At 39.7% G+C, this 26,714-nt stretch overlaps 1 protein-coding gene across 7 annotated transcripts in view; it reads right to left on the reverse strand.

The window, feature by feature from the left end:
* Positions 1-8,515: 8,515 nt before the first annotated feature.
* CSNK1G3 (casein kinase 1 gamma 3) overlaps positions 8,516-26,714 on the reverse strand; it is a 46,802-nt gene continuing 28,603 nt past the window's right edge. For 2 of the 7 annotated variants that reach the window (XM_056848089.1, XM_056848086.1), the window contains 3 exons: positions 19,838-19,944; positions 18,408-18,431; positions 8,516-9,129 (listed from right to left, as the gene is read on the reverse strand). In XM_056848089.1, the coding sequence (XP_056704067.1) occupies positions 9,075-9,129; positions 18,408-18,431; positions 19,838-19,944 (186 nt within the window). In that variant the 3' untranslated portion in view covers positions 8,516-9,074. Of the gene's footprint in view, positions 9,130-18,407; positions 18,432-19,837; positions 19,945-26,714 lie in introns of those variants that run through there. The other 5 variants (XM_056848090.1, XM_056848088.1, XR_008933279.1 and 2 more) reach the window with 4 other exon arrangements.

Here is a 26,714-nt window from a genome sequence, read left to right on the forward strand (position 1 = left end):
GAATCTGGTTACAAGAAGGGAGGGTTTGTAAGTATATTTTGTTGCCTAATGCTGGGGGCTAGAATGTATATTGTGTTGCTTATGGTGTGTTTGTTAATGCTCAGGAGTGTACTTGGTATATGGTAGTAAATTAGTCTGTTAAAATAAAAGGCCTGATGGGCTTAAATCCTCACTGGTGTGCTATTGCCTCTGGATCTTACAAAAGGACCATGTGCTAGGATTTGGCAGAACACATGATAACTATAGGAGCGCCTTCTATCAACCACATGTGGTTTGCACCTCTCTCTTAACCTACTTAGCCAATCTGGCCACACAGATCTGTGCCTCTGTAACCTCAGTTGGATTACTGCAACATGTTCTACATAGGTCTGCCATTAAACACAACCCAGAAACTTCAACCGGTCCACAATACAGAAGCCTGTCTACTGTCAGGTGCTAGCTGCTGGGAACATGATGCCCTCTTTGAATCAGATACATTGACTACCAGTCTGAGTTCTATTCAAAATGGTGATTATGATCTATAAAAGCCTTCATGATCTGGGACCCACATATTTGAAGGACAGCCTCACATGAAGCTGCCATACTGAATCAGACCATCAAGGTCCATCAAAGTCAGTATTGTCTACTCAGACCAGCAGCTGCTCTCCAGGGTCTCAGGCAAAGGTCTTTCACATCACCTACTCGCCTAGTCCCTTGAACTGGAGATACCGGGGATTGAACCTGGGACCTTCTGCATGCCAAGCAGATGCTTTATCACTGAGCCACAGCCCCTCCCTCCTTCCATATGTCCCTGTCTGCCAACTACGGTCTTCAGGCAGCCATTTGTTGGCTAAGCCACTTAAGTTGACCTATCTGGCATCAACCAGAACCTAGGCCTTTCCATTGTGGTTCCTGCTATGTGGAATGGGCTCCATGAAGAGGTGAGGGAAGCCCTTTCCTTGCAGGAGGTGCTGCAAAAATTGCCAATTTGCCAGGGCATTTGAGGGGGTGTGAATGGCAGGCAGATGTTTGGGAGGAGACTTTTGGGGCCTGTTATTTTATTCTGATTTAAATTGCCTTTTAACTATTGCTGTAAGCTGCCTTGAGCTATGAGGAAAAGTTGGGTATAGATGTTATAATAAATAAACAGACAATAATCTCCCAAACCTTGGACTGAAGACCAATTCTAACTAGTTTTTCAGGCTGTTGGTTCCTTGCAAAGGGCTGCTATAATTATTCTGTACAGAAGCACCAACAGTTGGCTGCTTAGCGGCTGGACTTCTCATTCCCAGGTATACCAAGGGAAGAAGGAACAGAAATGCCATGTAGTTCAGCTGATCAGTTGTCAGACTCCGCAAGGCTTCCATCACACTCTGTATTGGCTTCTTATTCTGTCATATACATTATATACTTTTTGTTCCCTCATTTATTTTTAAATGCAGAACACCTCTAAACTGGAGGCAATAATTAAATTGTTTACCCAATTTTGACCTAAACAGTTTTGAAGAGGGATAGATATTGTAGGAAGCACTGGTTTGATGGGGATTGTAGAATGCAAAAAAGAATGCTTAAGAAATCTTATGCTATACTTAAGAAACATCCTACCCCCCCTTTAATTATCGGAGGTTTCTGCAGATTAGGCGACATTACAGCTATCTACTTAAAACTAAAAAGAAAGAATCTTGCAAGAAAGAATGGTCTAAGATAATATCTCTTGGGGAAAAAAATCTCAGATTTTTGGCATGAAAATAATACCTTTAGTTCCCAAGTGGATCCTATACCTCCAATTCCCTTGTCTAAATGGGAACAGCATTATGAATTTTTTTTTGCCATACCTAGGGTTAAATCAAAAAGGGCAAGAGTCCAGTAGCACCTTAAAGACTAACAAAAATATTTCTGGTAGGGTATGAGCTTTCGTGAGCCACAGCTCACTTCTTCAGATACCTGAGCTGTGGCTCACGAAAGCTCATACCCTACCAGAAAATATTTTTGTTAGTCTTTAAGGTGCTACTGGACTCTTGCCCTTTTTGACTACTGCAAACAGACTAACACGGCTACCCACTAGGGATAAATCAGAAACTCCACTTAATTTACGGATTTCAACATTTCCAAGCTGGCCAGATGTTACAAAAAAGTAGTCAGTCTAATAAAAACTTTAAAACCAGGGAAGTCTCCAGATGTGACTATATTCCACCTGAATTGCTTACACTTGATCCAGTCTTGTGGGCTTTCTTTATTTACTGAAATAAATCAGACTGGGGAAATACCTGGTAGTTAGAAATTAGCAATTATAGTCCCATTTTTTAAGAAGGGAACAAAAAATGATCCAGCTAATTATCATCCGATAAGCTTACTCTCTGTCATAGGCAAACTTTATGCTAGCCGCCCTGCTAATAGGCTGAAAGCGTGCATGGAGGACTTAAACACAGAACTCGTTCTCCACACCAAATGCAACTCAAAACATTTACATGTATCAAAAAAAACCATCCAAGCATTCGCAAAAGTTCTCAATGGCCTGGAACCTTAATGAGCTAATAGTGGATATTCTTATGTTACAACGATGATAGTGTGGCACTGTACCTCTTTAGTGGCTCTTTAACATTCTTACGATTGGAACACCTTTCTAAGAAATACTTAGAATTCTTGTTGTGATGAACTCATCTTTCTGCGTTAGCCAACTTAAAAAATATATATATACATTTTTACATCAATATTTTCCTCTCTACCCCACCTTCTGGAAAAGCCTTAAAATCCCACAATTCCATTACCCAAAACATCCTCCCATCTTGCAGTTTTAATGCAAGAGATATAAACAGTATGAACACATCAGCTCCCTTGATTCAGATCTTTTCACAATTCAGTCAATCAAGTTTCATCTTTTTCTGTAATAGTTTGATCCAGGCATTTCATGCACAAGTCAAGCATGATTTGCAGGTCACAATACAGGGCCAGTGGGTTCAATCAGTTTGATGAAAAGCAGAAGCACGCCTGGCTTAGAGACATTACTGTCAGCTTCACCCTAAGAGCTTTGTACATTGAAAGTGCCAGACACATCTTCAATTTGAAATTGTTAGAAATCTAGACTACCAACAGAACAGAGGAGAACAGTATAGGTCACTAAGAAAGTAGATGAACTGAAGTTAATGGAATGTGCCCGCATATATATAAAATGTAACACTTTCATTACAGGCATGAGGCAATCAGCATAAACTCTATACACATTATACCTTTTGCACTATTCCAAACACAGAATGTCAATGTTAGTACCTCTTCCCTAGAGGTATCAGAAATCCCATCTTTTCTCCAAATCTTAATCTCAAGGATCACCTAAATTTATAAAACTAAAGTACTGTATAACTAAGCTCCTCAATATTAAATACTATATCAAGTCCACAATATTAGATTTCCCTAGTTTTTTAATCTTTTATAAAGTTTTTAATCTTTTATAAAGAGTAATCTTTAAAATTCCCCCTTCTGGATGCACACGTGGTGAGGGGGTTTGTGTGTGTCAGGGAAGCTGAGAGCAATACCGTAAGGGGTGTAGACTCTATCAAGAGACTAAACTCCTAGCAGAGTCACTCAAGATGGAATGGTCACAGCTAAGACACCAGACGAAGATGCATCCACCCCCTTAAGGGATCAATAGCCACATACACAGAAGAGAACAGGCAGTTCCAGTGGGGATGGGGGGCAGAGGAATCCCTGAAGTTTAGCTACTGGGCAGCAGCAGTAGTGGAAGGTGACACTGGCGGAGGATCTTTCGTAGGCAAAGGCAGTGCCACTACAGCTAACCCTGGTTAGTACTGCGCAGAAGGAGGAACTGGTAAACCACTTCTGACCAACCTTTACCTTGAAAACCTCAGTGGTTGACGTGAATAGATGCAAAAGGAAAGTCCGAAGCTGTCTGAAGCATATAATAGGAACATGAATGTGAGAAGCATGAATCAGGGTAAGCTTGAAATTGTTAAACAAGAAATGGAATGTTTGGACATTTCAGTCCTGGAGTAAGTAAATTAAAGTGGACTGGATTAGGACATTTTCAATCAGAAAATTACAAAGTGTTTTATTCAGGGAATGACAAAAAGAGAAGAAACGGAGTTGCTTTAATAGTGAGGAAAGATGTAGCAAAGGCAGTCAGGAGCTATAATGCAAAGTCTGACCGAATAATATCAATCAGAGTTCAGGAAAAGCCTATCAACATAAGCATCATTCAAGTTTATGCCCCAACTACAGATGCTGATGAGGAAGAAATTGAAAGTTTTTATGCCAATGTTCAGGAAGAAATTGATCAGACACCTAAACAAGATATGCTGATAATCTTAGGTGATTGGAACGCAAAAGTAGGAAACAAAGCAGAATCAAATGTTGTTGGCAGATTTGGGCCAGGAGCACGGAATGTAGAAGGAGAATGCCTCGTAGAATTCTGTGAAGACAACAATCTGTTCACTGCAAACACATTTCAGGCAACCAAATAGATGATTGTATACATGGACATCACCAGACGGCCAGTATAGAAATCAAAGAGATTACATAATTGGAAGCAGAAGATGGAGAAGCTCTATTCTCTCGGCCAAAACAAGACCAGGAGCCGACTGCGGTACAGATCATGAATTGTTAATATAAAAAATCAAGATAAAGCTTAAGAAAAACACCAAAACATTCATAGCACCAAAATACAATCTAAGCAATATTCCGGAAGAGTTTAAAGACCATGTAAGGAACAGATTTGCATTACTAAGTTCAAGTGAATGTAAACCTGAAGAATTATGAGTTGGAAACTAGAGATATTATCAAGGAAGAATGTGCAAAGACTATTCCTGTAGCCAAAAGAAATGAAAAACCTCGATGGATGTCTGAAGAAACTCTTAAAATTGCCAAAGATAGACGAGAAGCAAAAGTAGTGTCAGAAACAGAATCAAAAGTCTAAGTTCAACGTTCCAGCGACTCACACGTAGAGACAAAGAGACCTATTCTAATAACCAGTGTAAAGAAATAGAAGAGAACAACAAAAAAGGAAGAACAAGAGATCTGTTCCACAAGATCCAAGAAATCAAAGGGAAATTTAAAGCACGGTTAGGCATGCTGAATGATCAGCATGGAAATACATTAACTGAACAGGACAAAATAAAGAAAAGGTGGGAACAATACAATGAAGATCTATACAGAAGAGATGAAAGGATAAAAGATTCTTTCCAGGAAGAACCTACAGTTTAAGAAAGTGAAGTGAAAGCTGCACTGAGAGCAATTGGGAGAAACAAATCACCAGGAGCAGATGGGATATCAATAGAGGTATTCCAAGCCACAGAAACAGAGTCCATCAAAATCTTGACAAGAATATGCCAACACATATGGAAAACAAAACAATGGCCCACAGACTGGAAACGATCCATTTACATTCCAATTCCCAAGAAAGGAGACATCAAAGATTGCAGCAACTATCGGACCATTGCATTAATTTCTCACGCAAGTAAAGTGATGCTCAAAATCTTACAGCAAAGGCTGTTACCATATATGGAACAAGAAATGCCTCATGTTCAAGCTGGCTTCAGAAAAGGAAGAGGCACTAGAGATCAAATTGAAAATCTACGTTGGTTACTGCAGCATATGAGAGAATTTCAGAAGAAAATCAGCTTGTGTTTCATAGATTACAGCAAAGCTTCTGACTGTGTGGATCACAAAAAGCTATGGATGGTTTTGAAGGAAATGGGTGTGCCTCTACATCTGATCGTTTTGATGCGCAACCTGTACTCTGGACAAGAGGCCACAGTTAGAACAGAATATGGAGAAACGGAATGGTTTCCAATTGGCAAAGGTGTCAGACAAGGATGTATTTTATCTCCCTATCTCTTCAATCTATATGCAGAACATATAATTAGGAAAGCTGGATTAGATTTAGATGAAGGTGGAGTGAAAATTGAAGGGAGGAACATTAATAATTTGAGATATGCCAATGATACAACATTAATGGCAGAAAATAGTGAAGATTTGAAATGACTACTGCTGAAAGTTAAAGGAGAAAGTGCCAAAGCAGGACTACAGCTGAACATCAAGAAAACAAAAGTAATGACTACAGGAGAATTACACAACTTTAAGGTTGACAATGAGGAAATTGAAATTGTTCAAGACTTTCTATTCCTTGGCTCCACCATCAACCAAAAGGGAGACTGCAGCCAAGAAATCAGAAGGAGATTGAGACTAGGAAGGGCAACCATGAAAGAGCTAGAAAATATTTTGAAGTGTAAGGATGTGTCACTGGCCACCAAGACTAGATAAATTCATGCCATCGTATTTCTTATTACTATGTATGGGTGTGAAAGCTGTACAGTGAAGAAAGCTGATAGGAAGAGATTCCTTTGAAATGTGGTGTTGGAGGAGAGTGTTACGGATACCGTGGACTGCCAAAAAAACAAATCAGTGGGTTATAGATCAAATCAAGCCTGAACTGACCCTAGAAGCTAAAATGACTAAACTGAGACCATTGTATTTTGGTCACATCATGAGACAAAAGTCACTGGAAAAGACAGTCATGCTAGGAAAAGTTGAGGGCAGCAGGAAAAGAGGAAGACCCAACAAGAGATGGACTGACTCAATAAAGGAAGCCACAGCCCTCAGTTTGCAAGATCTGAGCAAGGCTGTCAAAGATAGGGCATTTTGGATGACTTTCTTTCATAGGGTCACCATGAGTCGGAAGCGGCTTGACGGCACTTAATATACACACAAAATCTTTAAAATTACAAGTAACAAATTGTCCCATGTGGTTCAATTCATCCACCAGATATTTATCAGGTTAAAGCTGCTGAAAACATGGGAGACACAAGTAAAAAAAACTACCTTTATTTTTTCTTCTTCATCCATTACATACTTTTAAACAGGGATGTATTTTATTATTCAGACATTCAGGCAATGTTGATTTCATTAGTTTAGACAGGGAAAAGCATATAAATGCAAACATTGTTGGCTTAACCTGAACATAACTGCATAACTTACTATTGACCAGATGTGGTGCTAGGACAAAATCTTCCTTTAGCATTAAAATGGAGCACTTAAAAATATTGCTAAATAGCAATGTTGAGTCTGATTTTTGCAGTAAACAGGTTTTGCATTTTTTAAACCTTCAAGTCTATAATTGCATTAATTTAGACTGTTATGTGCAAGGAGTTTATATCATATAAACACTGTACAGGCCAAAGAAACCCTTGAGAGTGACACTGAACATGTGTATGATACGAAATAGATACTGCATGTATTTACAAATATTATGGAGAAAAAATTTGGTCAAATACTGCAAAGAAAGTGTTCACATTAAGATGGCCAAGTTTCACCATCTACCTTCAGCTCAAATAAAAGTAAAAATAAATTCATAATCTCGAGAGTTTAAGACATTATCAATAATACAAACAGGTAATGTGGAAACTTTCAACAAAGTCATATAGTTTATGCTTTTATAGGCCAGGTTCAAGCTTTTCAGTCAAAGATTTACTAAAGCCATTAACAGCAACAGTGACAAACCATGACCAGATCCGCACAACGTTTATGTGCACCTAATTCAAGACAATGCACTGTACTTTTGGCTGTTAAGGGAAAAAAATCAATTACAAAACAATCCCTGTAAATGCAATAATGAATTCAAAGGTGTGCATTTATCCATTTTAATACACATTTTGAATGTTACCACAAGAGATTAAAAATAAATAAGAATGCCAAAAGGCATGCACTGATAGAGAAAGTTATTAAAAGTTAGCTCTAGGCTTTTAAAAAGACAACATACACATTTTGAGTTTTGGTCAACAAATCTGTCCAGCCATTCTCTTTCCTTTATTCAGCCTCCTTATGATACTGGCAGCTAAACATGACAAAAGCACACCTCTGTCATTATGGCTTTAAATGAAGCAGGTTTGGGGGAAAAAATGGAAAGGGCTGCTTTTCTACTGAACAGCTAGTTTGTTCATAATACAGGCACTTAAAGGGACTATGGGGGAAAGTACCTGACCAATTCTATTGACTGTATCTTAGAAGCATTGCAATATTTCACCCCCAAAAAAATATCCAGAAATCCCCAGCAGAGATCAGGAGCTATAAGTTAGCATTAATTAAAGGCAGTATTAAATCCAACCCACTTCCATTTCTTCTCTGAAATAAAATAGCAAATAATTTACAAACAGATCTAAATTTGTTACATGGCACATCCAGTCCTTCATTTTAAAGTTGTCATTCAGCACTAATTTTGGGTGGGACTTTTGAGATTTAATTCCCATTCCATTTACCCATGTTCACAGTTATTTCCATGTAGTGTGTTTTTACATCTAGCATCTTGCTGCTGAAGCTTGAGTCTTGATGTCACACATATCCAGAAGCGCAATTTGCATCATACAAACATTTTGTATTTCTGTACAAGCACTATTGCCACTTCAACTACACCGCATGTCAATTAGAGGCACAACAAAAGCAGATTTTGAAACCCAGATTTACTGACACTGATTCAATCCTCCTGTGGAAACAGCAGTATTTAGACTTAATCATCAGAGGACTCCTCATCTTGCTTGTTTCGGTACCACTGAGCAGGCTGTACCATGTTTTCTGACAGGATTTAATGGGAATTTGCAAATGCAGTACCATCAAAACAATGTAGAGGGAGAAAATCAATGCAGTTGTTACTGACAAAAGAAATCTCAAAACAAGACTTATTTTAAGTGCTTGGGTAAATTATGTTTTCATTTGTATTGTTCATTTGGAAATCAATTGCTTTCAGTATGGCATCACAAAAACCTCAGTACATGCCAGGTTTATGAAATATCTAGTCTTCAGCTAGTGTTTTCTGTAACAGTTTAGTTTTGCTGAGGAAAAAGCAGCATTTGTTTCTCATTGGTCCAGTATCTTAGTGGTCAAATCGGTACTCATGTTGATATAGCTTTAAAGCTTCCAGGAGAGATGATCCAAAATAAAATATGAAAGTTGGACAACCAAACCAAACCATGTATTTATGACCTTCTCGTTGAAAGAGGGGTGCTGGAAAGACATGTGGTCATTAGAGATGACTTTCACAAGACAGCAGATGAGCAAGTAAGTAATTCCCCATGATCTGTCTTCTTCCAAAGTCACTTGTGACGCTGAATGGTTTTCCTTTTCCTTCGCTTGAAAAAACAGCAGCACCTGTAATTTTGATATAAAAAATGTCTTACATAAATAGAAAGAATTGTGCAAATTTAACACAGGTAATGGTATTACTCTAAATATGCAGTTAAACATTTTAAGCCATTACAAAGTACATCAAAGAGACAAGTTACATGGACTGATGAGAAATGAAACTTATATCTCTATTACAGTTCACCCCAAGGCATTTAGTGTGACAAAACAAGTACATAGAGTGGCAGTTTCCTATACACTGAATTTGTTAGATATGGACAAACAGTGCATTATTCAGGCATGTTTAAGTATTAAGCTGAAATCAGTAACCCCTTGGACTGAGACTCAATTCAGACAAACAACTCTCCGGTTTGTTTATGATGGGCATGAACTTGGCTTGTGTACTTTCCTCTCAGGCAAAAATGGTAGAAGACTTCAGTCTTCAAACTCAATTGGTTATGACATCCCAAATCTATGTACCTCCATTTACTGATAACTTGCTTCTCTCTCTAACTGGATTTTTTAACCAGGGCTAAATCCTGGTCAGGAATTGTAATTGCTAGGAAGAAAAACATTAGCAGAGGTACCCACATTCAAACTGCACAACTAACTCAAGTTACCTGACAACTTGTTTTCAATCTCCATGTCAGAGGGGGGAGGAAGTATGAAAAGCATGACAGACAGCTAGGTTCATGCCAATCACAAATAGGTCTGTTTGTGATATCTGAACTGAGCTTAAATGCTGCATGCATATATTAAAATACTGGTGCATTTTGCTGTTCATCTTAATTAAGATTTAGGTGGATTACTCAAGTCTTTCAGTGGTTGTGAGAACAAGATACATGGCTAAAACTGGGAGTGACTTTGCACAACTCAAGACTATATATTAGTACAGTTAAGTTCTTGTTCTTTGGCTTCTGATGCTGTCTGTGTGATATCAATTACATGTAGTAGTTAAACATTCGCCAGTTATACTGTCGCACAATGAAATTGAGGTGGAAGAGAGGGAATAGAAGTGGTGGATGTCAGTACTGATTAGTGTACCAATAACAGAATATTTATTATTGGGACTGGTCTCAGGTGTTACACAGAACATGGACTGGGCAGGACCCTTGCTCCAGAAAAACATGGGGGCAAATATTTACTAAATGTGTGGCCCCAATCTGTTTAGGACTTTAAAAATTGGAGTGCGGGTGGCTATGGCAGCCGTTTAAAGATCAATCTGTTAAGTTATTCACTGCAAATACTCACTGAACTTTCCAAAACTAAGGGCACCAACTAATACATTGAGTTTTACAAAGACATGGATGACAGGTTACCATCTTCCATTAAATTTCAAAACTGCTGCATTCAGTGTAGTTGGTAAAAAGCACAGTGGATCACTACCTGAACGTCTAGACACCAAAAATTCAGAAAAACATCTAGATATTGATCCTGAATAATCTGGTGTTACCTGTGAACTTGTATACCTTGCTGCTCACCATGGACTCCAAATCACACTTTTAACACCTTATAAACTACTTTGGGGTCTCAAAAGCATCTCTACAAAAGTAAAGAGTTATCAGCAGCCAAATGAGACGTCCTTAACTAAATGGCCACTAGAGGGCCCTGCCTTCATTTGTACTACATACAGTCAATATTTCCCAGGTGTTCTGTTGTAACTATTCACTGTGAAGCAGCGAGAAGCAGCCTATAAATGGATGCTTACTAAGTTATTCAGAGAAGCACTGAGAGTTTATATGAATTTGTATAATTAATGTTCTAAAAGGATATAAAGTGTTTCAAAAATAATTACTGTGTGATAACAGCAAGAGACTATTTCAGGACTTCTGTTAGCAGAGCTCCTTCTCAAGGCAGAATACATGAGAGCAAACATATGTTAGTCTATGGTGCCCTGTATGATGTCATGGGTCTACAATGTAGTCTAACAATTTCTCTGCTACACCTCTACAAAGAAAACTGTCAAATATTGTTGTGAGAGCTAAGACTTAAGGCATGGGAAAGGAAATCCCTCCTTCCCCCAACTCCCCTAACTCTGACCTTTCCTTCTTTCGCTTTTAAGATATATCTGTTCAACAGGATTTCCCAGTTCTATTTTGTGATTCCCACTGCTTTCAGCAACTTTGGCTTTAGATGTCAACTCATTCTCAGATCCACTTTGTTCTCATTCATCAAGTTACGTGGAATAAGTGAACTGAATCCTGGTAGGCTCAGGGAAGGCTTTATCTGCCCTTCTTCTATTAGATTAACCTTTCTAACATCCCTGTACTTCTGCACACTTTGACATCATATTTGTCACAATTGTCAAATGGTGAGTGAGGACAAATGAACCTATGTCAAACACCAAGAACAAAAAATTGCAAACTAATTGAAAAAGTTGTTCATCTAGCAAGGAGTCATCTTTTCTATCAGGGAAATCCCCAAAGCCAAAGAGAACAATCTTCAAGAACACAAGGACATTACATTCAAACCACCAATTCTAAGGTACATATATATTTCATGCTGCAACACAACACTGAAATTCAACCAAGAGTCCTTAATAAATTTAATAAGTTCATACTAAAAGAAGCCTGCACACATGCCTTCTCTGTTGTGGCCCCCACCTTATGGAATGGCCTGCCTCATAAGGGCAGGAAGGCTCCTACTCTTATGGCTTTCTGCAAACTATGCAAAACTGAATTATTCAAGAGGGCTTTTCTACATAGGCAGTAGGGTTGTACTGTAACAAAATGGTTCAGAACGATACTTGGGTAAAGGATTAAGGACTGTGGTCTATTCTACTATGCTGCTGTAAGTAGCATCCTACCATGTAATTTTTGCATAGTTTTACATGTCATGGTAATATTTATGCTTTGCTTCGGTTCTGTTTTCAGATTTCTGGCTGGTTCCAGATTTCTACAATACTAATCCTATTGCACTGCTTATTGGATGTCCCATCCTGTTTATTGTATTGACGTAGTCTGTGTAATCCACTTGAGTCTCAATAAGAAAGGCAGACTATGAAGAATGAAAATAAAAATAAAGAGACAGTGACTACTGATCCTTGGCTGTGCCTCATGCAAAGCACAAACAGAGCACATGTGGATGCGCAGATAAACTATCACTGAAGAGAAACACTTACAGTGCATTCCTAAGGAGAGTTACTCCAGTCTAAACCCATTCATTTCAATAGGCTTAGACTAGAGTAACTCTCCTTAGGAATGCACTGTTCGTTTTGTTCCACTGAATCACATGTATACCACTTCCTTTGACATGTAGCATTTTGTACACACCAAAAAGAAACATTTTGGGGCATTATAATGTGACCACACCTACTTATTTAAAATATACATACAAAAATGGACCTGGAATGGTATACTATCACAAACCCCATAAATCTTTAAAAATTCAACTTTTTAAAAAAATGCTACCTATTTTATTTCAGGAAGGAAGGCAGCATGATACAGCCCAACCTCGTCAGATCTCGGAAGCTAAGCAGGGTCAGTACTTGGAAGGGAGACCTCCAAGGAAAATTCAGCAGAGGAAGGCAGTGGCAAACCACCTCTACTTCTCACTTGCCTTGAAAGCCCCTTGATGGGGTCATCATAAGTTGGCTGCGATTTGATGGCACTTTACACATACATTTCATTTCAGGATGGTATTAAGTTTTCAATAAATGAAGTTTATTTTTTCTAAAAGTCATCTATACATTAACACTGTTTATTTGGGGGTCATACCAAATTCACTTAGAGCTATGATGGCCCTGCTCCAGACATAAGCACAGAAAAGCTGTCTTCAAGTCAAAAAGATTCAGTCTAAGGATATCAGAGTGCAGATTTGTTAAGGGAAAGTACCAGTGCAATGGCAAGTCCAGAGAGAATCTCCAGATACAGCCTTTTACACTGTAAGACTGAATACAGTATTATTTTAACTAATAAGATTCCTGTATCATGCATATATGCCAGCTATGGATTTTGAAATTTCTTCTTATTGCACCTCAGTTTTTAATGTTGCAGGTTACTGTAAATGGAAGGAGGACAGGGGCTCTACTCCACAAAAGAACTTGCCTACCTGACATCAGCAGGCAGATTTTTCACCCTGGCCAGTTCTCTGCAGCCAGCCTCTTGACACCCAATAACCTATTGGAAGGCACGCAGAAGAGGTGATGCTGCTGTCAGCAGCCAAGACTCCAGCAGTGAGGCAGCAACACCAACGCTGAACTCTTGGCTTGGCTGCTGACCTGCACGAAGTCACTGAGGTATACTGGCAAAACTGCAGGCTATTTGCTGGGGAAGCGGGTAGAAAGGAGTAGCCAGAAGGAGGGAGAATAAGGAATAGGGTTAAGGCTCAAACCTCTGAGCTGGAAGAGGAAATCTCTAGCTGCTTCCTCCCACTTCCCTTCTGTGGTAGAAAGAGGACAAGAGCTGCTCTGTGGCCTCCTTCTCTTCCTTCGCCTTGCAGCCCTGCTTGTTCGTCTAGACTACGCCCTCAGCGAGATACAGAGAAAAAGAGGCTCAGACTAAACAACGTATGGGGAGGGGACAAGAACCTATAGTGGCACCTTTAACTCTTTTTTTCAGTGTACATTTTAAATGCATCTTGTCTTCTTTTGTAAATAAAGACTCCAGGTGTGCTTTTCTAGGAGAAGGCAGGGAGGGAGACAGAAAGAGAAGATTTCCCTTGTGTTTTCTCTCTCTCTCTGAAGAAATCCCAAAACAGCTCAGGGTCAAAGGAACTGGGAGGGGGGGGGGTAGAGTCAGGTCCTGGCCCTCCTGGAGGTCATGCCAGTGCCAGACATGTGTGCATAAACTTGGATTAATTGTAACAACTGCAAGCTATCTTTCCCTTAAGATAATGCATAATGGTCTCCAACACAACATATACAACACATTTAAATAAAAATCGGGGGAGGGGGGAAATCACACAATATTACAAGTCATATTGTGGTGGGATTAGACACCACAGTTATGTAGTAGAAAATAATTGGCTACCAAGTCCAGAAATCTTTTGTGAACCCCAGGGGAAAGCCAAAGAACCTCCCATGTGACTGTTTACCTCATTCACGAGTACAGAACCTTCTTCAAGGTATCTGTGACTAACCAAAGTGAGTGGAGTGGTCTGTGTACAGGCAACCATATTAACCATGACTTAATTAAAGCTTGGTTTCATGAAATGGAGCCGGAACTGAGCCAATGTGCACAATCACTAAACTAGCTGCTTCATTTAAATATTCAGGCTGAGCACAGGGTTTGGTGGACTGCTCCCCTTCTCCTTATATGCACGAAAGGGCAGCTGGTGCAGAGCCTTGCCTCACTTCGACCCTCACTTTGTCGATACATCACCATAGTAATGTCTCCTCCTCAGCATCCACTGTTACTGTGTACAAATGAAAGACATCATGCCTGTGTCCCTGGCACAATACAAGCATACCTCAGAGATATTGCGGGTTCGGTCCCAGACCACCGCAATAAACCAAATAGCTCAATAAAGCGAGTCACGTAAATTCCCGCCCCCCGTGCATATAAAAGTTAAGTGTGCAACAGCATTACGTCTAAAAACAATGTACCGTAATAATAATGAAAAAGATTGAAATATTGCAAGAATTACCAAAATGTTACATAAAAAACACAAAGTGAGCACATGCTGTGGGAAAAATGGCGCTGAGAGACTTGCTCAAAAACGCAATGCCTGCGAAGCGCAATAAAACGAGGTATGCCTGAAGTGAAAGAAGGTCTCACTATTGCCAGCAACTTGCTCGGTTAATATGATTATATCTAGCTGTTGCCTAGGAATAGTCAACTGCTGCTTCAGCCAGCTTGGGAACACGCCTGCCTGTTGTTCTGGCAACTGAGCTGCTGTTCTTTCCTCTACTGAACTGTGGGGTTGTGCCCCAATTTTGAGTTTGTCCAGAAGAGCTCAACTTGGCTCAACTTACACTATGACCTTCGGGTTGGGGAGAGCAGGGTAGAAATGTAATAAAATAATAAAAGCAGGCAGCCAAGACTTAACGGAAGCACTAATCTGAAGTAGGGACATAAGACTATAAACATTTATTTAGATATTTACACCTTGCATGAGGGGGACCTGAAGTGGCTTAGAACATTTCTCCCTAACAGAAACTCAGTGAGGTAGATTAGACAAGGCCAAGGACAGCCAGCAAATATCCAGGACAGAGTGCAGATCCAAACCTAGGTCTCCCAGGTCCCATTAACACAGTCTAACCACTACATTATGATAAAGAAAGCTAGGAGATGGTTGTGGTAAAAGACCGGGATGAAGGGGTAGAGAAAGCCCCAGCTATATTAGCAGCAGCACCTATTGCTGCTCCTCTTCCGGGCGTAGCATCAGTGGTTGGATCCAGGGTCCCTCCAGGTTTATGGACCCAACTGATGCCAGGCGCCCAAGATTTTTCATAGGTGACATGAAGTTGATGGGGAAAAATGCATGCAAATCCGACTGCATCTGAATTTCTAGGTGGAACTATCAAGAGCCATGAAATTAAAGACACTGATAGCAAACTGTAGCACAACATGAGTTGTAGCTGAGAAATCCAGGGATCAGCTATTGCCATCTTTAAGGATTCCAACTATGAATGCTGAAACATGCTAAGAGAGGATAAACACTAAACAGAAAATAATTTTGTTTGTTAGAAAAACTGTACATAACTAAGGATGGAAGAAATGGAGAAAAGAACCATTAGAAGGTATTGCAGAATAAAAAGCAAAAGCTGATCAAGACACAGGCAGTACATTAGATGGAATGCCCCCCCCAAATCTGAGGGGGGGAGATGAATATAAAGAAGTTTGCTAATTTCCTCCCCCCCCCCCAGCCCTTCTTGCATAGTCACAGTGACAAATTACTAACCTTCCTTCATATAATGGTGGGCAATGCAAAGTGCAACAAAATCCTAACGAACGGAAGGCAATTCAACGTGCATGCATCACTCACTTCTGTATTGGGAAGGGCCAGCTCTCAAGGCAACTAAGAAAGACACTGGCATGCAGCTGGGATGGGAACAGGTGAACAGGCTCACCAACCAGCTCAACCGGAACCTTGCTGCTCTTTGTAGCTGGGATCATCTTCCTGACAACTGAATAAAATCTACTGCTCTTCCCTTATAGATAAATGTTTCACAAGAACAAAGTCCAAGCGGCATCCAAGGGCACCAGAGGGAGTGTTTACACTTAAACATTCACAACCACTCCTCTCGAAATTCAGTTAAATGATTTCTTTTCTACAGAAGGGAATGCCCTCTTCTCAGTTCTTCTGGCTTCCACCCTGCCCTTCTCAGATGGGAGGGACTCCCTGACCTTGGGAGTCTTCCTCTCCTGGTCTCCCAGCCTCTCTTTCAGGTACACACAGCTCAGTGAGAAAGAGCACCAAAAAAGAAGGCACGGAGGCAATGTCATGCTACATGAAACTCTCTACATTTTGGGGAGCGGCGGCAGATAGTAGGTTCAAAACTACTTTTCTCCAGCAATCTAGCTAAATTGTGTCAGATGGCTGAAGATGGTGGCAACAGCTGTGATGGGATGAAAAGACATGAGCCTGCTGGGGCACACCACCTCCTTTTAACTTTCTAGTGAAAAGCTAGATCCAACAAGTAGTTGGTTCTGCTGCAGCCAACCTCCTGCGGCCACAGTTAGAGCACACTAAGCAGCAGAACTGTACACCTGCAGTAAAGCACCCACAGTTGCGGTGGGATCGCTGGTACTCTCTGGGAAACAAGGCCAAAAGGAGCATCATTTGATGAAATTACCACTGTAGGCCCCCAAATCAAGATCCTGGAACTTAACACTGGCCCTGTCAATTTGACCACACACCTGTTTTGGCGATGGAGCAAAGGACCTGCCATGCTGAGCAAAATGGTCTGTCATGCTGCCATCTGACACACATGCTAGGGGATACCTTCCCCCTACCCTAGTGGGATCTGTATACAGGCACTGGCCAGATCTTTATTAGTAATTATATGAATGGGTAACTAAGAAGGCAATGTTATAGACTGCATGCAGCAGACAGATGGCATGGACGAGGCAAGGATGCCATGTGGTTTATGAAATATTCATACAAGTGGTGTTAAAAAGCTTCAAATCAAATATATAATACTGATCATGGATCATGGAGATCAATTAGAACATCTAACTTCCCTACTATATAAAGTAGAACTTGATTTCTATAAAACGTACTAGCATTTGCCAATTCACAGCTAAGATATGTAGAATCTAAAAACAATGGAAGTAGCACTGGACTCTTAACTACTACATCGTGTTCACAGATTTGTCTCCACACAATATTTCTGATAAATGCAAGGACAACTATAGTGCTAAAGAGTCACCACAGAAAGACAGACACATAGAATGGGCAGTCTGTTGCAGGGAGTGATTGGGGTACTAGTTACAGGAACATTAGGAAATAGTCACCTCAAGCCTCATTAGAACATCGTGGTTCATCTTCAAACATTACTCTCACTAAGAAGAAGAATGCAGTTTTCCATGTAAGAGTACTTTGTTTTACATGGTGGTGGTGAAGCTGAAGCGTACTAGTGTAATTTTCCACAGGTTTTGTCAATATAATATATGCCAATTTATTACCACCATCTACATTTAAACAAACTGCATGATTACATTTTAAATATAATACACCTTCTGAAAAGAAACACTTTGTATAAGTTAGTATTTGTTTTGGGCAAATAGGGGAAACCATTCTTCCACCTCTCTAGAAAATATGTCTTTAGTTAGTGTTTAAAGTAACCTATAATAAATCACTAAGATAAAAATTAGCCTCATGTAGAGACGAATGTATCCACAGAAGCACAAATATCTGAAATCTGAGGAAACTGTTACAGATTAAGCTGTATACTGCATACATGGTTTGACAATGTGTGTGTATGAAAATATAGTATGTATATAAAATATACATGAAAAGTTTTCCAATAATCAGATATGACTAATAGTTAAGATATGAGCAAATGGTTGATATAGTTTGTAGCAATTCAAATGTTAGGATATTATTGTGAAAGTTAAAAGGTCTGTTTTTCTGTGAAATGGCACACCAATGGATAGAGCTGAAACACTGATATTAAAGCATCAATTTATAAGTATTAGATGAAATATACCAGACTGTATCACTTCAAAAGGAACCAAAAATTGAAGCAGGAAAAAGTGCTCCTCAGTAAGTTAGCAATTTTTTTTCATGTCCAAACAACAAGTAGTACAAGAAATTAAAATTATTTTGTACAGGTTTTCCAATTGATTTTGCTTTTGAGAGTTCTTTGATTTTTAAAATGCTCTGGAGCCATTTCTGCCTGCCTGTACTTTAAAACTCACCACATGTTCAACACTTTCTGGCAGCTAATATAAAGAAAATACAAGGAAGAGAGAATCAGAATGCTATGTGACATTTTGTGCATATATACACATAACAAAACACTGAAGAATTTATCAAAACATCAATACTGGTGTTTACTGTAATTTAAAATTAATTATGTGAACAAATACAAGCAAATACTTTAACACATAATCTATTTCTATTCCATATTAGTACATATAGAACTATTACCTTATAAGGGCCTTTTCAGACAAAAAATATATAGAACAAACTTGATTGTTGGTTATACATCCAAGTCTTTTCCCAGGAATTTTTAATATGGGATATGATTCATTCTCTCTCTCACACGAGTACTTTGAGCCTCCAAGCAGAGAAATCCTAAGAGGGGCAATAGCACCCTACATTTCCCCACCACCACCACCACACTTTGAACTGCAAGTTACTTTTGACCTGCAGATGTTAGAGGAAAAGGACTGAATTCAAATATGGAGATATTCATAGACCTTCCATTAACTGCTAAGTCCTGCTGCGCTACCTCCACATGTGCAGAGGTAGCGGGAGGGAAGAAATCCTTCCATGTGCAGCTGTTGTGCCCTTGCACAGGAAAAAATGTTTTGTTTTTGTAAAACATTCTGAAAACTTTAATTGGGGAACTGCTTCTGTTCCAAGAATTCTCATAACGCTCAAACCGCAATGTGGTTTTGATGTATAAAATATTATTCTTTCCCTGCTTGCAGGGAAAAGGCCGCAATTTGGAATGAGTACACCTATCCCATATCAATCTTTTCTGTTTTGCCATTCTGAGAATCAAGAGATAAAACGGACAAAAAGTAATTAATAAGAATATAAGAAGAGCCCGGCTCGATCAGACCAGTAGTCCATCTAGTCCAGCATCTTGTCTCACACAGTGGACAACAGTTACTCTGCATCGACAGGGAACAGAAGCCGAAACCTTCCTCTGATGTTGCCTCCTGGCACTGATAATTGGAGGTTTACTGACTCTGAATGGGGAGGCTTAATGGGTTTCTATAGTTTCCACTTAACTTCTTGAAGCATGTACAATCTTACAATCACAAAGTAAACAGTATTCTCCTACAACTAGAGCCCAAACAAAACTATCCTCCATTACATCTGAACATTTTCTTGTAATCCAGATGTTATATGAGCTTTGCACATGTACGGTGCTACAACTTGGATTTCTGTAATGTCTGTAACGTCTAATAGTATCTATCTGAAATTTTGATGGCGTGTATGAAGTCCCCATTATTTATACATTCAAAGAAAGTTGTCTGTGCCATAAGCCAGTCCTAGAAAGTTGCGAAGAACTGAAAAGAGCAAGAGACACAACTAAAAATAAAGCAGAACAGAAAAACTCAATCACAGTATATGCCATTAGTATAGGGATTATTTTGTCTAAGACTATACGTACTTAGTTTCATCCATTACTTCTACTTCTGTAGGAGCTGTGATGGGTGCATTTGAACGGCCTGCAGTAGGGTCATCAGTGTTTAGTTCTCCGTTTGTCGAGCTTACAACCTGCAATTACAAGCATTTCCAAGAATTATGCACTAGTAAATGCCCACATTTACTGCTCATAGTTGCATAACACAACAGCTTAGATTAGTATATTAATAACAGTATCATTTCAGGAGGTTATAGCCATTTTTCTGTTGAAGCCTCATGCATTTTTATTACTAATTATTCTATTTCTATTACTCCAACTGCTTGTAGAAAAAGCCATCAACAAAAGTGACTGGGGGAAAAAGAAAGACCAAAGCATCTTATACAGAACTAACTACAGTCAACATAAACTATAAGAGATGCGACTATAAAGAAAGCCATCTCGCCATTGGAAAAGACAGATGTCCATGTACATACCACAATGTGGTATGATAATAAATAATGGAAAATTACTACAAAGTATGTGACCTGAAGCCCAAATAAAGCGAACCGCACATTATCACTGACTGAAAGTACAGTGCAGGCATGTATTATTTAGGTTCAACTGAACGTTTAATGAGGAAACCTGCCCAGTAAATAATAATTTTAAAAGTTAGCATAGTGCCAAGCACTTTGCTGCTATAAAACTCTGGCAACCAAACCATACAGTCTCGCTCCCAAGAAAGAGTGCAGTTTTCTTTCACATTATCAAGCCTCTGTTTACTACATGGTTCAGTGTCTTAGCAAAATTCTGGAAAGTACTCGTAGAAAGCAACGTGAAAAAGGTTTTGCTCCTTCTCAAACAGCTTCGTATCATAAGCAGCTTGTTACTAATACCAAATTATGCGTCATTACAACTAAACAAGATTACAGACAAATCTTGTAATTTAATACAACTGATTTTATAAAGCGGACTTTGGCATCCGTCAAATGACAGCTCAATTTCCTGAATAAAGAGTATCCTTGGATGCAGGAGTTTATTTTCAATTCTGAATCACCTCTACAGAACCTGCCTTAAAATAAGCCTTCAACTGAGCTCAGGTCAGACAATGTGAAACCATTGTGTATTTTAACCACAGTTAGTTTGAGAATCCAATATCCAATTTGCAGGTGATCGTTCAAAACCTGGACTGGTCTTAACTCTTTCCCTGCAGAGATCTGGTTGTTCCCAGGCAAAAACTGCACTGGGAACAAGCCAGGATGACCACATTTATAAAACAGATGAAATCATAGTTAACTGTGGTTAATAAACCAACTTCAATCAGGCAGTCCTTAAGTAGCCATAATTAGTGGAATGGCCTGCATTCAGACAATCACATTAACAGATAGTTTAATTAAACAACCATGATTTCATGGAACTTCTGAACTGAATTTCCCATGAACTTGGGAATTTCAGCACAACATTATTATATTTTCTCTACATACTCTAGGGGTATAAAGGAAATATTTTGATGTAGCTCCCACATCAATGAATTTGACACACCACTTTAGTAAATCTGAGTTACCCTAAAAGCACGGCTAACCAAGTGGTTGGAGCTAAACAACAGCCTATCTACTATACTATTGTTTAGGAAAAACAGTTGGGAAGCCTGAACACCAAGAAGCAAAACTTCTGGATAACCTGCTAGGGTTAAAAAAATCCACATAACAGAATTTAAAAAGATCTTTTATATGTGTTTCAAGTTACTGTAATATAAGCACTGTGAAAGAGATAATTCATCAGTGCTATTCAGCTGACATTTTCAGGAACTAAGACACATTTTTGTAGAACAGGGATGTAGGAGGCTAGCTAATGAAATACCAACAATGAACGGTATGTAACTTTCAGAAACTACAGAAAAAATGTACAGTCTAAGATCTTTTAAAAATGTTTTACACTGGCAAGATGAACATTCTTAGATAAATCAGCCCATTTCTGTCTATAACTTGAATATTTTTTTAAACTAAAGCTGAAAATATATAATACTAAGGATAAAGGCTTCAAAGCACCATGGTCAAATGTTTGAGATATTACTTTAAGAAAAATGTATTAACAACTGAAATACCATGCTTAATTCTCCCCCTTGTATCCACTGAAATTAGACAGATGAGAAAAGAAAAACTAGTTTGACTCTTTACAATTAAGTTTTCTATTTTAAGATGCTGCTTTCAGTAGATTTATAACTGCTAAACTTAATATAGGCTAATATCCTCTGTGCAAGAGAAGTATTTTTCAAGAAAGAGTACACACTGTGCAACCATTTGCACGAATGAACACAGAGAATATTTACTGTGCACGTTAGGCTCCTTTCCCTTTATAACTGAGAATTTCTAAAACCTAACAAGAACAAAAAATTTTAAGCAAACAAAATAAGATAACAGGCTACAACTCTTTGTACCTTTGATGCTAATATCTGTTCAGATAAGGTTAAATTTAAAATGTTCTGTGTCCATGTCTGAATGTACCATAGCAGGATAACACAGGATTTGCTAGTGGCAATAAAATCTCAATCCCAATTTTTTGGTGGTGGGATATGGTCCCTCTACTCCCATCCCCCTTCTTGCTTAGTAGCTAGCAATACTATGAATCATGTGTTCTACTCAAGATTATCTGTGGAGTTAACTAGAGCCTCCTGCACAGAATCCTAAGAAAAAGCCAGAACTGCTTGTGTGAACAAAATAAAGCAGTACAGGATTAAATGGGACCATTCAAATAATTAAAATCAAGTGGAGCAGAAATACTTGTGCTGTACTTTAACGGAAGATGGCATTGCATGCATCCTTGTGATGATTCTTAAAATAATCCTGTAGACTAAGTGCAGCAGCAGACTAACTAGACAGAATGGAAGTTTCCAGTATAACTATGGATTCAATTAACATATTGGCTAAAGAAACTGCTTTACTTATTCCAGCCACAAATCAAAAACTTCTATTTAAATATTGTTTACTAACACCATAAATAATTCTTAATGACAATTGTGGATGTGCATGTGGGTGTTTGTGTGTGTGTGGGGGGGGGGGGGAGAGAGCTCATCCCAGACGTTGCATAAATACTTGAAAAATAATACAAGCTCAGACTTAAGAATGTTTAGCCTGTATGAAAATGCTTTGGGGTTATCAGCATCTAGTTAAGAAAAGTGTCACCACAGGCATTTATCCTGCCAGGACTCAGAGAACTGTTACCTGAATATGACCATGCATACAAGTACAAACATGGGTGCATAAGCAGCTGAGCTTTGGGGGCTTCTATTTCCAAGAACCAGAAAATTATCTTGATTGAAATGAACACGTGGATGGCTTGTGCCAATCCATAGTTAGTAAATCCAAAGAAGGTTTAAGATTATGGGCTTATTTCTTGGCATGACTGCAGAAGAACCAACAATAAGTTTCCAGGAGTTGTAGCCAAAAATGTCACGTGGCTGGAAATATATCATTGGGTAATCTCCCAGGACATTTTCTTCAGAAATTCTAGCAGAAACCCAGTTTGGAAACCAATCTGAGATGTTCTGAAAAATGCAGAACTGTGACCAGAATCAAGGTGATGGACAAAGTACAGGAAACTCTGAATACACATGAAATTCTGAATAGGATGTGTTCATAGGTAGGATACAGGAACTAAGGCAGAGAACACAGCATCCACTGTATATTTTTAAACAAATGGCAGGTATTTGATCTTTCTTCATTATGAGAGGGTTAGAAATGGACCCAATATTTCTGAGGAAGTCACACATTATCATTCAAAGCATAACAACCAGGCTAATTTCTACACCACATACCATAAAGTCTACAGATCAGAGACTTTTTGACTAGTTCAGGTCTCTTACTTAAATCTTATAATCAAACCTATATGGCCCACCACAAAGCTACTCTGTAAGCACATAAAATCTCTAACTAGAGCTGAATACTGAATGCAAATCACATGCAACAAGATCTCTAGCATACCATTTAGCTAGAAAGAACTTCCAGAGGATTCTGCAGCTTTGTCAAGAACAGTAAACTTGCAAGTTGTTCTTTTCAGTTAAAGGTAGACATGGATATGTCAGATGCTAGTGACAGAGCCATCCCATCTGCTAGTCAGTGATGACAACACTAGTTTAACTTCTGGATCTTTGTCACAAAAAATAAGGCACAGATCGCAAGCTGGAGTTTTTCTGCCCAAACTGGCATGTGACTGAGGCAGAGAGAGAGCTCCTTCCCTCAGTCCTGCCTTCGCCACCATGGAGAAAGACCCACTCAGCAGAGGATCCCACAGTGGGGAAAGAAGGAAGGGATGTGTACCTGCACAGAAGACTACTCAAAGAACAACTGTTACAGGTAAATGCAACTCTGTTTTCATCTTTGTGGCTTCTGTGCAGTCCCACATGGGAGAACAGCAAGCTCACTTAACTGAAGGTGAGTTTGAGATCCTCAGAGAAATAATGAATGTAGAACCACTTTCCCCACAACTGCATCCCTTCTGGGGTCGACACTGATGGCATAATGCTTGATGAATGTTGACAGAGAAGACCAGGTGGTTGCTTTGCATATGCTGTCCATGAAGAAGTTACCCAGGAACACTGCAGAAGAAGACTGAGATGTGGCAGAGAGAGCTTTCAGAGGAAATGGGCAATCAAGCTCTGAAGCACAGTAAGCTAACTGGATTGCCCTGCCTACCTAGCGTAAAATGGATTGGGCAGAGGTGGCATGTCCCTTGTGGGGACCAGAAAAACATATCAATAAATTGTCTTCTTTACAGAAGGGTACATTGAAAGTATGTAGTGCGTGTTTTCTGAGATTGGAGATGAAAAAAATACTGGGAGGACTATGCCCTGGGAAATATGAAAGGCAGAAAGGACCTTTAGGAGAAAATCTAGGCTAGGGAGGAGGATCATCTTGTCCTCATGAAATCTTGTAAATGGGGTGTACATTGGAAAGCCTGAGTTCCCCAACCCTATAGGCAGATGCAGTTGCCAACAAAAAGGCCACTGTGAAGGACAAGAGCATGTCACAGGTGGTAAGGGGTTAAAATGGTTTGAACATTAGTGCAGAAAATGCCAATGAGAGGCTCCATTGAGAGACTGGTGGAGGGGTTAAAATGGTTTGAACATTAGTGCAGAAAATGCCAATGAGAGGCTCCATTGAGAGACTGGTGGAGGGGTCGGGGGATACAAATTAAACAAACCCTTTAGAAATTTCTTGGGAAATTGGGCAGAAAATACAGAACTACCACAAAAATGAGTAGTGAAAAGCCAAGATAACAGATAAATGTACTTTAATTGAGGATAAAAGGAATTGGGCAACCCTATCAGGGCAGCCTAATGGATGTTCACCAGCCACGCTGTCAAGTGCAGGGACTGCACATCGTGATGGCAGAAGGGGCCTATATGAAGGAGCTCCTCCTCCTCAGGCAAGGGAAATGCACACCCTTGGAGAGGAACCAGAGTCGAGAACTACACCCATCTCAGCCAGAAGGGGGCAATCAGAATGCAGTAGGAGTTGTCTGTTCTGAGTTTGGCTAGAACCCTGTCCAAGATGGGGATGAGGGAAAGGCACAGAACAGGGTCCTGTGCCACTTCAGTTGAAAAGCAATCCCTAATGAATCCGCATTGGTTCCGGCCACAGAGCACAATTGTGGACACTTCGTGTTCAGACAAGAAGTGAAGAGGTCCACTAGGGGTTGGCTTCAGTGCTGAAACAGAGGGGATAAATATCTGTCTAAAAGGCACCATTCGTGTGTGGAGGTAGTCTCTGCTGAAGTCATCTGCTATCAAATTCGTTAGTCCAGTGATGTGTATGGCTTCTAAAGACATGTTGTGCTGGATAGCCCATTGCCACAGACAGGAAGCTGCTGTGGAGAGGGTGACCAAGCCCATGCTCCCTGCTTGTTTATATAGAACTTTGTTGTAGTATTATCTGTGGCTGATAGAACTCACTTGCTGGCAACAGGGGCTGCAAGAGAAATCAATGCATACCTGAGTTCTAAATGGTTGATTTGCAATTTTTGTTCAAGCATGGACCAGTGACCACTAACATGATAAGAACCACAGTGCACACCACACCAAGAGTAAGGCATCCATAAAGATTTGGGTATCATGAGGGGGAATACCAAAATCAAAACCTTGGAATACATTCTCCCACTGGGACCACTAAGCCAGGGACCGTACTATACTTCTAGGAATGGACAGCCTTGTCCATTCTGAATCTTTCTGTAGAGTGAAAGATCTTAAAAACCAGTTTTGCTGAGGTCTCATAAACAAGAATGTAACAGGCACAATGGCAGTCGTTGAGGCCATGAGGTCTAAAACGCCTCTGGATCGCTTTAGATGACTAAAACCTAATGCTGGTAAATCTAAGCACCATAGCCCTCAAGGTAGATGCCATGTCAGGGGGAAGGAAGGCCCTGCCCTGATGTGAGTTGAGCTGGGCACCAATAAACAAAATAGACTGGGTGGGGTATAAGACAGACTTATCCCAGTTAATCTGGAAGCTCTGTGAGATCAGGGTAATAACAGCCAATTTGACATGGTTGGACAATATTCCCAAAGAGGAAGCAGTGAAGAACCTATCATGTAGGTAAGGATATTCACTGCAACCCTGAAAGCATAGGTAGGTGATAACAGTGGACATACATTTGGTGAATACCCTTGGAGTGGTGGTTAGGCCAAAGGGTAACACAGTGTACTGATAGTGTGTAGCTCTGCGCTGAAAATGGAGATACTGTCTAGAACCGGAGTGTATGATTATGTGAAAATAAGCATCTTTGAGATCAATAATAACAAACCAGTCACCTCGCTGAAGTAAACCCATGACCTCTTGAAGTGTGGTCATGAGACTTCTGGGACAGTTAAGAACTTACTGAGGCCCTGCAGATCTAGAATCGGGCGTTTCTGACTGTCCTTTTTATTAAC

The sequence above is a fragment of the Euleptes europaea genome, chromosome 4 (assembly GCF_029931775.1).
Source record: "Euleptes europaea isolate rEulEur1 chromosome 4, rEulEur1.hap1, whole genome shotgun sequence".
In the NCBI taxonomy this organism is placed as follows: domain Eukaryota; kingdom Metazoa; phylum Chordata; class Lepidosauria; order Squamata; family Sphaerodactylidae; genus Euleptes; species Euleptes europaea.